Raw genomic sequence first — 13,825 nt, forward strand, 5'->3', positions numbered from 1 at the left:
TACCAAATAGTTTCTCTGGTGTGAGAAACTGAAAGTGTAAACAAGGACTAAATGTATAATAGGTAATGTGAAATAGGAAGAAAAGGGGCAAAGGAGAAGGAAGTGGGAGGGCTAGGGGAAAGGATAGAAGGGAATGGGATTAATATGAGAAAATGGAAAAGTAGGAACAAAATCTTTGTAAATAGGGAGGAATGGAGGGGTTGAATGGCAGACTGAGCAAGGGTGAAAAATAAGAACCAAGAGAGACTATGTAAAGGTGCAAATTTCCAATGATGAATGTCATTATATTGTATACCTAAAATGTACCAATGATTAGAATGAATAATCGATAATGTAAAATAGGAAGAAAAGGTCCAAAGGGGTAGGGGTAGTGGGAGGGGCAGGGGAAAGGAAAGAAGGGAAAGAAAAAATGCTAAGAAATGAATAAAATGGAAATTAAGTCCTTGTAAATAGGGAAGGGTGGAGGGCATGAAGGGAGGGCTAGGAATGGGGAAAAAATAAGAACCAAGATGCATTATGTAAAGGTACAATTCCCAGTGAGAAATGTAATTGTGTTGTATACCTACAATGTACCAATAAAAGAATTTAATTAAAAAAAAACAGAAAACAGCACTAGAGAGAATGTCTTTAATGTTCAAACTGCACATTAATATTAGAAATTTCAAAATTTCATTGGATACAGGTTGGAGCCCAGATATCCACGGGACCCAAGAAATGTTCTAAACTTTGTTGTTTACACCTCTGTAAAATTCAGATCATCAGCAGGTGTAGCTCAGTGTATAAAGAAAGAGACCAGGTATGAGGAGCAGGAGATTATGGGAGTTCCCTAGCAATGTTACCTGGGGCCCATTACTTCACTTCCCTGGATTCAGATTCCCAATCTGTATTGCAAGGTTTCACTTGAAGCTCAAATGTTAAAACACAGGTGAAATAATACTCTCTAAATCATATGTTGCTGTCTCAGTGGTAATTCATTTTTACATAAAATTAGGAGACTATTATTTGGTTTAATTAATTCCTTTTTTAAAAAGGAACGCTTAGAAATAGTTGTTATTATTTTGAAATTTTGAAACAATGATTATACTTAAATACATAACACTTCATATTCATTCAAAGGAATTTCTTTAAAATTAACATAAACAATGGACTGATCTTGTAGGTAATGTGGGGAAGTTGAAGAAATTGCCAATTTATATTTTAGATTCTCCAATTCACTTTATTTCCCCTCCTAATTTGTACAGCTCCAAAATCAAAAGCATCAAAAAAATCCCAAAAAGGAATTCAATAAAAGATTTAGAATATTACTAAACTAATTTGTTGCTTGGCTTCCCATTCGCAATGAATTCTTGTTTTACAAAGTGCAATAGCTAAAGATTATATGTGGCATTTCAGAATTTGCAATATAAATCGGGTGGCTTCATTAGGACTCAGCTACTTTTAAGCTCAATGGAATCTGAAAAGCCTACCGTCTAACAATGTCACAGAAAAGATGAACCACTTTTCTAAGGAAAGTAGGATTTATGAACTCAAGCCTGAAATTTGGAAAATGGAGTTATTCATTTTACAAATAACTCAGTAACATCATAAATTAATTAAACCAAGCAGCAAATATTTTCACAGATCAATGAGCTACTGCTAAAGGGCACGGTACAATTAAATTATACCCTTGGTTAAATGTCATTGGTTTATCACAGTGGGCCTTTCAGAGTTGAATTGTGTTAACTAATTCAACTATTCAACTAGAAGCTGTATTACTTCTAAAAACTCCAAGTATCAAACATCAATTCACCTTGGCAGCTGGCCTTTATGTTCAGCTCATATTACTTCTGAGATTTATACACACTATTTTTGAATGCAAAGTAAGAATAACACTTTCCTGTGGGTAGAATGAATAAATCCAGTGCAGAAAAATATGCTAGAAAATAGGAAGTATGGGTAGCTCTACTCCAAGGATGAGCAGTAATCCAAATATGATGGTAGTGTTGCCTCTAGGTCAAGTAATGACAGTGCCCAAAGGCCCAACCTTTTCCGTCTCCTTTAGAGGAAATACATGTAGACTGCAAATACACTAACGCTAAGTCCCATTCAAACAAGACTACTAATAAAAGGCAGAGCATATGATTACAGAAACTGGAGAAGATAAAGCTAGAGTCCTTGGTTCAAAGAATCTCTACTCTTCCTAACATGCTTGGGTTTTAGTGGCAGAGTACATCCTTACACACCTATGTGCATTTGGAGGATTTTCTCTCACTTCCGTGAGGACTAGAGGACAGTATGCACAACCTACAACAAAAACCCCAGTGCCACATATTTTCTTTTTGCTGCTATAGATTCACTCCCACCTTCTCTACCAGAGACAGCTAATCTATTCTGATTTAGGATTGGTCAGTAGGAGGCACAGGCTGGAGACCTACCAGAGGAAACCCTTACACCACACCAAGGTTGCTGCAAGTTGGTGGTATTCTTCTACCAAAGGCCATAGCACCCACTAAGGGACCCTCTCCCCTATCCTACCACTGCCCCCTTGAGCCCCATGGGTGATAACTCCCTGTGGGATTTTGCCATCCAATATGGGCTTCCTTTAATCCTGTCCATACCCTTATAAACTGTTCTTTCCTTTAATTTTTCTCAATAATCCCATTTGAGAGTGTTCTCTATGTACAGTCAGCACCCAGACTAACCCATCAAAGCTCTTCTATTAAGAGGGTCTCCAATTGCATTTCATCCTTCATCTAAGCCATCCCTGAATGAGAAGAGACTTCAAAATAAGACCAGAAAGGCTTATCTCAGTCCTCAATAATAAATATAGTGGAGCCGTCTCTAGGAACAGCCAAAGAACTGAGTCCAAATCCACGTTACTTTATAGCACAGAATTAGGGTAACAGCAAAAGTGAAATAATATATAACAAGTTACTTTACCTGCATTGATTAAATCTGCATCAGCTTCATGCGCAAATGGATATGGACCCTGTCAAATACAGCATATATTCAGTTACTAAAAGAAAATTTTCCTGACTCATATACCAAAATTTAATATAAATAACTTTCCCATAATCCCAGGAAAGTTATCATCCAAAGACTTGAGGTGAACCTTTTAAAAATAATTCCACTGTTTTCATAGCTATGTTTCTCATATTGATTAGTCTTTTCTAGAGTAGTTGTGACTGGGCAGATAATCATTTTCTAATCTGTTTCTTATCAGTTTGAAAGAAACATTTTGCTGTTGTATGTCTATAAAAAATAATTACCTAGTACCTATTATGCAGTCACTGTTATTCATTAAACCATTCTAGTAAGATCAATGAATATCTATAGATGCATTATTTGTCTAGAAGGACTTGGAGGAGCAGTTTCACTTTTCCAGTACGCAGCACTTAAAGGCATGAATTTGGAGTTCTAACATTATCTTTCTCTACACAGATATTTTTATGTTCCTTTTGCAATTGTTCTCAATAAGTTTTTTTTACTGTGTGTCTGTGCGTGCATGTGTACATGCTGGGGATCAAATTCAAGGCCTTACACATGCTAGGCAAGTCTTCTACCACTGAGCCACATCCTTAGTCAATTCTGTATATATTTTATGACGCAGCTCTACTTATCTGGATAGAGCAAGTAGTTTCGCAACATAACACATATTAAAGAGGGGAGAAAAAGGGGGGAAAAAAAAGGTCATACAATGAAGCCAAGAATGAAGAACTGTTGGTTATAAGATTTTTACATACTTTCAAGAGAACAAGAATTTATTCTGTAAATAAACTGAAGTGGCAACTAATGCTTTAGAGATCTATGTATGTGAATTTCCCTTTAAATGTTAACTATGGATAATTCACATAAAGCTATTTCTCTTGTCTTTGAAATGAGAAGCTGATCATTCTAGACAAATTTTAAGATACTTGAAAAAATTAAAGTCTTTGACTTCAATAGGAATCTGCTTTTATCCAGACATACCACATTTTTGTGTCTTTGCAAATGGTCATGATTATCACTTCATTCATTCAGTACCAACTATATTCCCATGATCATTATTTATATACTACATACTAGATATATACATTTTCTATATTTTGTTCTGTTAACAGTTAATGTATATTGGGAAATAAGAAGATATTGGAAATGCTATAATTAACAATTTGTAAGTAACCCATACCATACTTAATAATTAATGAAAATATAAATTTCCATCTTACCAAACCAAGCACTCCATTTTCACTTTGAAGATGAACAGTTATATTTGGGCTTATAAAGTTGCTAGCCAGGAGAGGGATTCCTATGCCCAAATTAGCTAGAAAAAAAGATGTTAAGGTCCAGCATATCAAAGAGAGAGAGATTATGCCATAAACTTCTGTACATATAAATCTGAACAGAAGTCATCTTTACAGAGAACTTGCTGTGAAAATAATTACTGGATATATTCTCTAATCACCCTCTGGGCACTAGTTTGGAAACAAAAATCTCTAATTAGTCACAGCTTTCTCAATAACAATATCCTTTCCCACAAGGATACCAAAGGGGTGGCTTCAGAAGGTAGCCATGAAGTCATTTGAACGAAAGTGTAAGACTCACTTTATTAATGTGCTCATGTATGACTGATATATCATTAAACATTGCTTGATCTTTATTTAAAATCTATTTTCACTAATTCAAAACTCTTGCTAAAAAAAGGTGATTTAATATTCAAAAAAAGGATACCATTTTAAAATTGTCAAGTTTTTCAAGGATAACAAAATATCTGCCTAAAGTGTGTTAATTCCTTTGGGTCACTGTGTAACACTCATTGGTAACTGAATCTCCTTAGAAACATAAAGGGGAAGGTGTGGGGCCCAGTATGTTTCACAGAGATAACTGAGACCATAAATCAAGTAGCTGTGCTAGGCATCAAAGAACTGACTGAAGGTTCCCTCTCTTAGATGATTAAAATAGGCTCAATCCTGATTTGTACACCTTCATGTGGGTTTAATCCTGCTTCTCAATGCAGGCAGGCTGAGCAGATAGAAATACCCTGCCTGGAACTGCTATCCATTGCTGTCAACTGTCCCTGCACATAGCAGACTTTACCAAAATTAGTACAAAGAATGATGGCCCTCTGATGAGTTATACTTGCAAGGAAATCTTTATGAATCAAGGCCAGAAAAAAAATAAAGTTTATAAATGCCACCATATAATAAACTACAAAGGCAAAAAGGATAATGACCCAAGTCACTTCTTGTGGAGACAGTGAGACTATGAGGTATGAGGACAGCTATATCACTCACTTCTTGGCAAATCACAGTCTAATGTCATTATTTGTACTTCATTCCTCACAGTCATGGACAGAGCACACTGAGATAATAAATTCATCACCAACAGGTATTTTTAGGTAATAGCAACCCAAATTATCATCCTTACACCTCAATTCTTGCATCATATATTACAATTTTCTCAGTTTTAAAAATATTCTTTAATAAATCATGTATCAGAGAGAAAAAGCTCTTTGGGTTGAAAGAGTAGGTGATATGAAAGGAGAATATAGTTAAGTGAGTTGCCAGTATTTTTCATACACAATACATAAATACTGAATAAAGAACAACTACAAGTCATTATTATGTAAAGTCTGTGCTTTAGTCTGTTTTTAGATATCAGTGGTAAGTCAACTGATTAAGAGGAAAGCCCAATGACTTTTACCTAAATCAAGATTCACTATGTATCTTGCCTAGGAAGTAGTCAGATGAGAGGCAATATGATAACTCTTGTTCCCTATGTGAATTTCTTGCCATATCACAAAATATAAACTCAAAAAAAATGAGATAGAAGTTTTTAAAAAAGGGGAAAAATAAAGCTCTCTCAGTCATGATCAGTCTAAATGATGAAGGAAGTTCACAAACAGAAACAATTCTTGTTTCTAATTTTTCAAGTCCTAGGTCTTTAAGTATGGTTTTACTGTATCCAAAACGCAACAAGTATTTATCACACACTATTTATATTTTTACTATATAGTTCAATGTTTTAGTGTATTAAAAATTAGCAAAATGGTAAAGTCTTACTGCTATCAAATGCATTTAATCCAGATACTAATTATTCTAAATCATGCCTACCCTAGCTCTTTTTGGCAAAATTTATTCGTTGAATATCCCTATAAAATATTATCTATAAAAGGGTGAATGTATAAGATCCTTATGTAGGGAGGCAGTGGTTGGTTAAGAAGGTGAATTTTGTTTCAATGAATGTGCAAATTTCAGAATACAGAGAAAATAAACATCCCTTGTTATTACTAGTAATATTGAGATTTGAAAGCTTCATTATAGGTAACCTCTCTTCCAAATAACCTCTACTTCAATGTCAAACTGTACTGAAATCCACTGTATACTAGAAAAGATGGAAGTGAATTCTTGGTTGCCACTTTGTTTCAAAAAGGCAAACAGAGGGGCCAGGGATTTAGCTCAGTGGTTCTGTCGCCTGCCTCGTAAGCGCAAGATTCCAAGTTCAATGCCCAGTACCAAAAAAAAAACACAAAAAAGGCAGACAGATTAAAATCCCAATTTCATATACCTTTGCATCCTTTGATACATGCCGTATTTTGTATAAAAATTAAAAAGTTTTTAATGGTTATAAAAGTTACCGTGGACTAGAGGTGAACAGCTACTGAGGAGACTATAGCCTAATCAATATAAGAAAAGCAAGAATTATGACTTTAGAAAGGATACCATACATGCCGTCCTCAAATTCAAGAGCCGCCCGTCTGATGATTCGTTCCCTTATATTATCTCCAGGCTTATCAGATTCGGGTTTTTCATCACTTTCCTTCCGGATTGATAAACGCTTTAAAATAAATAGAAATAGGGCTGGGGATTTAGCTCAGTGGTTCTGCAGCCTGCCTTGAAAGCGCAAGGTCCCAAGTTCAATCTTCAGTACCAAAAATAAATAAACAAACAAACAAATAAATAAATAGAAATAAAGTATTCATGGTTGAAGGTATCCTCTGTGTTTTTCATGCTACAATATAAAATTTTACTGGAAAAATTAATTCTCATTACTACTAGGAGGCAGATCTGTAATGGGTAGGTTTTCCTTTTTTGTGATACTGTAGATCAAACCCAGGGGTGCTCTACCACTAATCTACATCCCCAACCCCTTTTATTTGTTTAATTATTTTAACTTTTGAGATAAAATCAGCTAAGTTCCCTAGGAGGGGACTTGAAATTGCAATAGCAATGGAAAGTTCTTAAAAATAATAACGTGATATTTGAAGACAGAAATTCTTCTTAAGGAAGTAAATGAAAGAGGTCAGATTTATTTGAAGAAGATACACCTGTTCGGTCTCTTTGAAGCAAATAATCCTCTAGTTATTGTCATGCTGGCTGCTGCTACTGTTACTTATAAGACTTAAACTGAATTCTCTTCAGGTGTCCAAACATTGAGCCAGAACAAAGAGAAGAATTGACCTTGGAAATCTGTTTCTCGGGGTTGTCGGAACGTGTTGACCAGGAAATGCTGCTGCCAATTGCCTATTTCCACCTGAAGAATTTAGACTGGTTTTGCCACATGTACAGACACAAGAATCATGGAAATATCCAGAAGCCATCCAGAAAACTATTTCCATTACTAAATCTCCTTGCCTCTGGTTTCTATTTGCAAATCCTTTTCCCAAGATCCCAGACAACAGTTTTGGATTTCAGTGTCTTTCTATCTGATGTACACAGGGTAATATCTCAATTCAATCTTATCCTTTATTGTGTGTCTATTCTGTCGCTGATCCCTAGACACTTTTGAAACCTGACATCAATTCCAGCCCAGCTGGTTATTCTTTATGTTCTCACTGGCCTTGGAATATCTTCAAAGCTCCTGGTACTCAATTCTTGCCAAACTCATACTGACCTGCTGCCCAGAGCCCAAAAGAAATTAAAAATTATATTCTTGCTGCACTGCATAAAAGTACAAAGCAATTTCAAGAACCACAGACATTCGTAAGCAATTGAATATTGAGGCTAATATAAGGGTAAAACCCACCAAAGACTCTATTATTCTGTACCTTCTATGACAGTCAGCCAAAATCATACATTGCAAATTAGAACCATTAAACATAGCCTAAAGAATTATGGGATATGGAAATATGCACCTTGAACACAGGTGGTACCTTGAACACAAGGTACCATTGGACTTGACAGTAACACAGTTATGTTTTCTTATGATGGACACATGAGAAGTTCCTACTAAGATACAAAGTAAGACTAGCTCAGCTCAAAGAATGGCCTCAGGGATACATATCCCTGGGGATCAGATCATATCCATAAATACTGACAAATAAGCTAAGTCAATTACCTCAATTCTTTTCTCATATTTTTCTCCCTTTATAAGGCGATGTACATAAATCTTAGGAATATGAATATCTTCCGCAGCAAATGATCCAATAGCCACAATTTCTTCAACCTAAACAAAGAGAAAAAATTTTAGGTAGTGAAAGTTTAAAATAAATGCTTTAGTTTTTAAAAAAGTATATGTATCCTCACTCCTAACATAGAGTAGACGCACAATGTAAAAATAAATATGTGAACTTTCAAAACCTCTGTACAGATTCAATGCAATCCCAATTGAAATCCCAACAGTATATTTCACAGAACTAGAGAAAACAATCCAAAAATTTATTTGGAACAAGAAGAGACCCAGAATAGCAAAAGCAAATCTAGGCAACAGAGACATGGCAGTAGGTATCACAATCCCCAACTTGAAACTATACTACAAAGCCACTGTAATAAAAACAGCATGGTACTGGTAAAGAATCAGACCTGAAGATCAGAATAGATTAGAAGATGCAGAAACAACTCCAGACATACTCAGCTACCTCATCTTCGACAAAGGAGCCAACCATCCTCACTGGAGGAAAGATAGCCTCTTTAATAAAAGGTATTAGAAACACTGGATTTCAACTTGCCAAAGATTAAAACTAGACCCCTATCTTTCAACATGTACTAAACTAAAATCCAAGTGGATTAAAGATCTAAATAATAAAACAGAAACACTAAACTCACTGGAAGGTAAGTTAGGTAGACCTCTCAAAGACATTGGCAAAGGAAAAAACTTTATGAACAAATCCTCAGTAGCACGAAACTAGCACAAAGAATCAACAGCTGGGATCTTATCTTATTAAAAGCTTAGGCACATCAAGAGAAACCACCAACAGAGCTAAGAAACAACCTACAATGTGGGAAAAAATTTTTACCAGCTGTTCCTCAGACAAAGGTCTACTATCTAAAATATATAAAGAACTGAAAAAAATCAGACCCCCCAAATATAAAGATCCAATCCAAAAGTGGAGATCTGAAATGAACAGACATTTCTCAGACAAAGAAAAGCAGCAAATAAACATATGAAAAAATGTTCAACATCACTGGTCATTTGAGAGAATGCAAATGAAAACAAAGCTGAGATTCCACCTCACCCCAGAAAGAATGTCTGCTACCAAGGAATCAACCAACAACAAATGCTGGTGGGGTTGTGGGGAGAAAGGAACCCTTCTCCATTGTTGGTAGGAGTGCAGACTGGTGCAGCCACTGTGGAAATCAATGTGGAGACACCTCAAACAACTCGAATTAGAGGTCTCATTTGACCCAGGTATTTCTATGCTGGGTATCTTCCCAAAAGAATTAAAAGCATCATACCACAGCAATATATGCTCACCCATGTTTATAGCAGCACAGTTTGTAATAGCTAAAGCTTGGAAACAGCCCAATTGCCCATCAACTGGAGACTGGTTAAAGAAGATGTGTTTTTTTTTAATAAAATGGTGTACTACTCAGCCATAAAGAACAAGAAACTAGAGACACTGATAGCTAAATGGATGCACATTGATGCCATACTCAAGTGAAATAAATAGGACAAATGTGTAAATACCAAATAGTTTTTCTCATGTGAAAAACTAAAAGTGTAAATAAGGATCAAAATGTGTAATTGATACTGTGTAAGAGGAAGAAAAGGTCTAAAAGAGTAGGGGAAGTGGGAGGAGTAGGGGAAAGGAAAGAAGGGAAAAGAACAAAAATGAGAAAAGGAGAAAATGGAAACAGTCTTTATAAATAGGGAAGGGTGGAGGGGGTGAAGGGAGAGTAGAGGAATGGGGAAAAAATAAGAACCAAGATATATCATGTAAAGGTACAAGATCCCAATGATGAATGTAACTATATTGTATACCTAAAATGTACCAATAAACTTAATCAAAAATAAATAAATAAATAAATAAATATGTGAATATGTATATGTTTCTATACATGGACATGTGTGTGTTTAATGTATATCATACTTTCCAGACCCACAAGAGAAAAAATTTAAATACACATGTCTGAACATAAAATACAGAACATGAAGCTCCAGAACTTAGTCTCTTCCTAAAAGAGCTTTAGTTACAAATTTATCAAATTGTTGTCAGTACAGCTGCTTGAACTTTCACAAATTGCAGTTCAGCTATGAGAAACTTGAAATCACATTCTTAAAACACAGATTTTCAAAATTAATGGGAAATTTATCATAGCAAAGACAAAAATCTGTAACAACATCTGCTTGATCAATTGAAGAGCATTTTAAATATAGATAGATACAAATGCTATTTGCAACAGTTTTTAATTATTCTCTTTGTTAGTTTCCTAGGATCGTGATAAAACTGCAATGACTGGAATAATTTTACTTAAAGATGAATAATTAATCTTAATATGGAAGTTTCAAGAAGAAAATATTAACTAATAACTAGAAATACTCAAGTTAATTAGAATTAAAGTCATTCACAGAGAATACAGGCACTTCGTAATAATATGAAATACTCTCAAGTCGATCTGCTATTTTAGAATTCTTTTTAAAAATTGGCTTTTTTGCATCAACATAAAAAATTCACAATGACAAGAATCAAAAAAAAAAAAAAACCTAATTCAACATTGCTGTGGTCAAAGAGTTAGCTTTCTAACCTAAAAAAGCCCCTGTAGTTTCTAAACTCTAAAAGCAGTTTAAAAATTATGAAATAAATTATGGAAACCTTTTCAGCCTATGTGTTTGAAGATAATAATGTGAATGTCTTTCCATGCTTAATGCTCCTCCAGAAAGTTAGGACTTCAGATCTCTTGCTTAAATTATTGTAGCACCTTCCTAATTGGTTCTGCTGCCCGAACTGTTCCTTAGCAGGAACAAGGAAGAAAAGGAAAAGGGAGAAGGCAAAGGAAAAAAAGAGGGGGTGTTATGGCTTGTATCTAGATGTCCACCAAAGCTTCACGGACTCTTAGGTGGGGCATTTCAGAGATGGCTTCATCCAGAGTGTGTAAATATGGATTAAGGGTATATGATAACTAAACTGGTCCATTGATTGGTTTAGCATAGTTCTGGAAGACTCACCCTGGGTATGGGCAGCATCAACCAATAAATAGGCTTGTAACCTGAATGGAATAAAAGGGAAAGGGAGGATCACTGCCGGCTACTTTCTGCCTTCCCTCCCATGGACTGTTTCTCCTCTGCCATGTTCCTCTGCTAAGCTGCCCTACCTTGGAGCCAGCTGACTATGGACTGATAATTCTACAAACCGTGAACTAAAATAAACTTTTCCTCCTTTAACTTTGGGTGTTGGGTATTTTGTCCGAGCAACAAGAAATGTAACTAACATGGAGAGAGAAAGGTGAGGAGGAAGAAGAGGAGGCAAGGGAGGAGGAGGAGCAAGAAGAGAAGAAGGAGAAAGAGAAGGAGGAGAAGGAGGGGGAGGAGGAAGCTGTTGTCCATGAGCTGGAAATGTTGAAAGTAATCTCATTCATTTTTTTTCTTTTGGTTCCACTAAAGACAGTTGCCTCAAAAAACACCAAATCAAGACATTTAATTACCAAATTACATCATAAATTTCACAACAAATAGACTATGTCCTTTTATTTTTAAAAAAGTGAAAATTTGGGCCAGGGATTTAGTTCAGTGGTTTCACTGCCTGCTGTGAAAGCGCAAGGACCCGAGTTTGATCCCGGGTACCAAAAAACAAAGTGAAAATTCGGTTAATCACTTCCATGCTTTGTTATCATAACATGAATGTGTATATTGTAGAAAATGCATGTGAAGCATTTGTCAAGACAAATACCAGCAGTTAACAGTTTATAAATGTCAATTTAAAAAATCAAAGTTTTCTCAGAGTTGGTTACCAAATTTAATAAATGTCAATTTAAAAAAATCAAAGTTTTCTCAGAGTTGGTTACCAGAGTTAACAGGAAAGGAAGAAAATATATGAAGTATAAACCAAATGAAATACTTTCAGACCATCTATAAAAAGACTTTAAAAGATCACAAGCAGGCTAGGAATGATGGTGCATGGCTGTAAGGCAAGCACACCAGGCATGGTGGCACCTGTAATGCCAGCACTAGGGAGGCTGAAGTAGGAGGATTGCCATGAGTTTGAGGTCAGCATGGGTTACACAGTGTGTTCAAGGGCAGCTTGAACTACACAGAGAGACCATGTTTAAAAAAATATTATAAGAAGAACCTTCACCAAGGATAGCAGAGAATGTATCTTCTGACATTAGAAGTAACAGAGAGGATAAAGGACAAAGAAAAACAGCCAGATGTAAGTGTCCTCAGAGAGGATCAAGATGAAAGAAAGATAGTTAAGAACAACCCAGACTTCTCTCTGGCACTATGAATAGTTCTCACACAGCACCATCTGGTCCAACTAGAAATCCAGACATTTCAGGCTTCTCTAATTAGTACTTATCTTCAGTCATTAGCAGGAAAATAGAGGCTAGGAAATGTTATCATTATTGATTTGAACTTTGTTTTAAAAGGTTGTTTTCTCTGCTCTCCACTCTCCCTTCTTTATAGTTTTGAAATTTTTTATTTTAAAGCTCAGAGAAAGATAAGTATTCATCCCTCAGTGACAATGTTTTTGTATTTACTTGGCAAACATTATATCTCATGTAAGAGAATAGCAGAGGTGTAAGGCAATTATATTCCTAATTTATTATATTTGTTACTACCTCAACGTTTACAGCCACAAAAGTTGGTCCTACGCTAAAAGTTTATTAGTAAAAAATGCTGCACACCTACAAAACTCTTTCTATAGTACAATGTGTGCACTGGGGGTCAGGGGACTGGGATCTAGATTTTTTTTCCCTGAGTGATTTGAACTTTCAACAAAGTTTAGGAGGAATATTTTTCTTTTGCCAAGAAATGCAAAAGCAGACAACAACAGGCAATAAAGTCTAGAATCAGGAGTAACACGAAGTAACCCCAAAATAACAACAACAACAATCAAAGCCATGAAAAACGAAAAGTAGAAGAGGGAGGCAATGAGAACAGCAAATGTTACAGGCTAGATGCAAAGGTGCTCTGGATGCTAATTTAACCCAGCAAATAAGTAAGAAGAAGGGGAAAATGTGGAGAAAAGTGAAGGTCAGCATGTAAGATATCATTCTCAAAAATCCAACAAGAGGATAAAAAAAAAATCCAAAAGGAACAAGAAAGTTACTATCTTCTTAAGCTTCATACTAAGGAGTGAATAACAAGAACAAAAATATATGAGAAAATAATTCAAAATAAATGAAAGCTAAAAAGGGCCAAGAACAAATATCTATAGTCTTAAATATCTCTACGGAAATGCACAAAGTGGCTACAAAGAATTTGTAAAACACATAGCTATTCATATTAGATTTATTATACTCATGTCTTTATTTTCAGTTCTCTCCATCACTACTTAAAATCAATGGTGAACATGATTTCAAAGTCACTACCAAAACTTGGTAGGTTAGATTTTGTGCCCAAAAACATTCTACAATGTCTAGTGAAAATAAGCTGACAAAAGAACATGCTAGTAAAGAAAAAGTGCACAGGTCTGGGAAGCAACTACCTA

General features: G+C 35.4%; 1 protein-coding gene across 1 annotated transcript in view; it reads right to left on the reverse strand.

Moving 5' to 3' along the window:
- Positions 1-13,825, reverse strand: part of Oxct1 (3-oxoacid CoA-transferase 1) — a 157,699-nt gene that overhangs the window by 65,930 nt on the left and 77,944 nt on the right. The window contains exons 8-11 of the mRNA XM_004848574.4: positions 8,296-8,403; positions 6,681-6,795; positions 4,188-4,282; positions 2,920-2,968 (exon numbers count right to left, since the gene is read on the reverse strand). Of these exons, the coding sequence (XP_004848631.1) occupies positions 2,920-2,968; positions 4,188-4,282; positions 6,681-6,795; positions 8,296-8,403 (367 nt within the window). The remainder of the gene's footprint in view (positions 1-2,919; positions 2,969-4,187; positions 4,283-6,680; positions 6,796-8,295; positions 8,404-13,825) is intronic.

This window comes from Heterocephalus glaber, unplaced genomic scaffold (genome assembly GCF_053883595.1).
Source record: "Heterocephalus glaber isolate CG9 unplaced genomic scaffold, H.glaber_assembly_v1.0 deba00001538, whole genome shotgun sequence".
NCBI lineage: Eukaryota > Metazoa > Chordata > Mammalia > Rodentia > Bathyergidae > Heterocephalus > Heterocephalus glaber.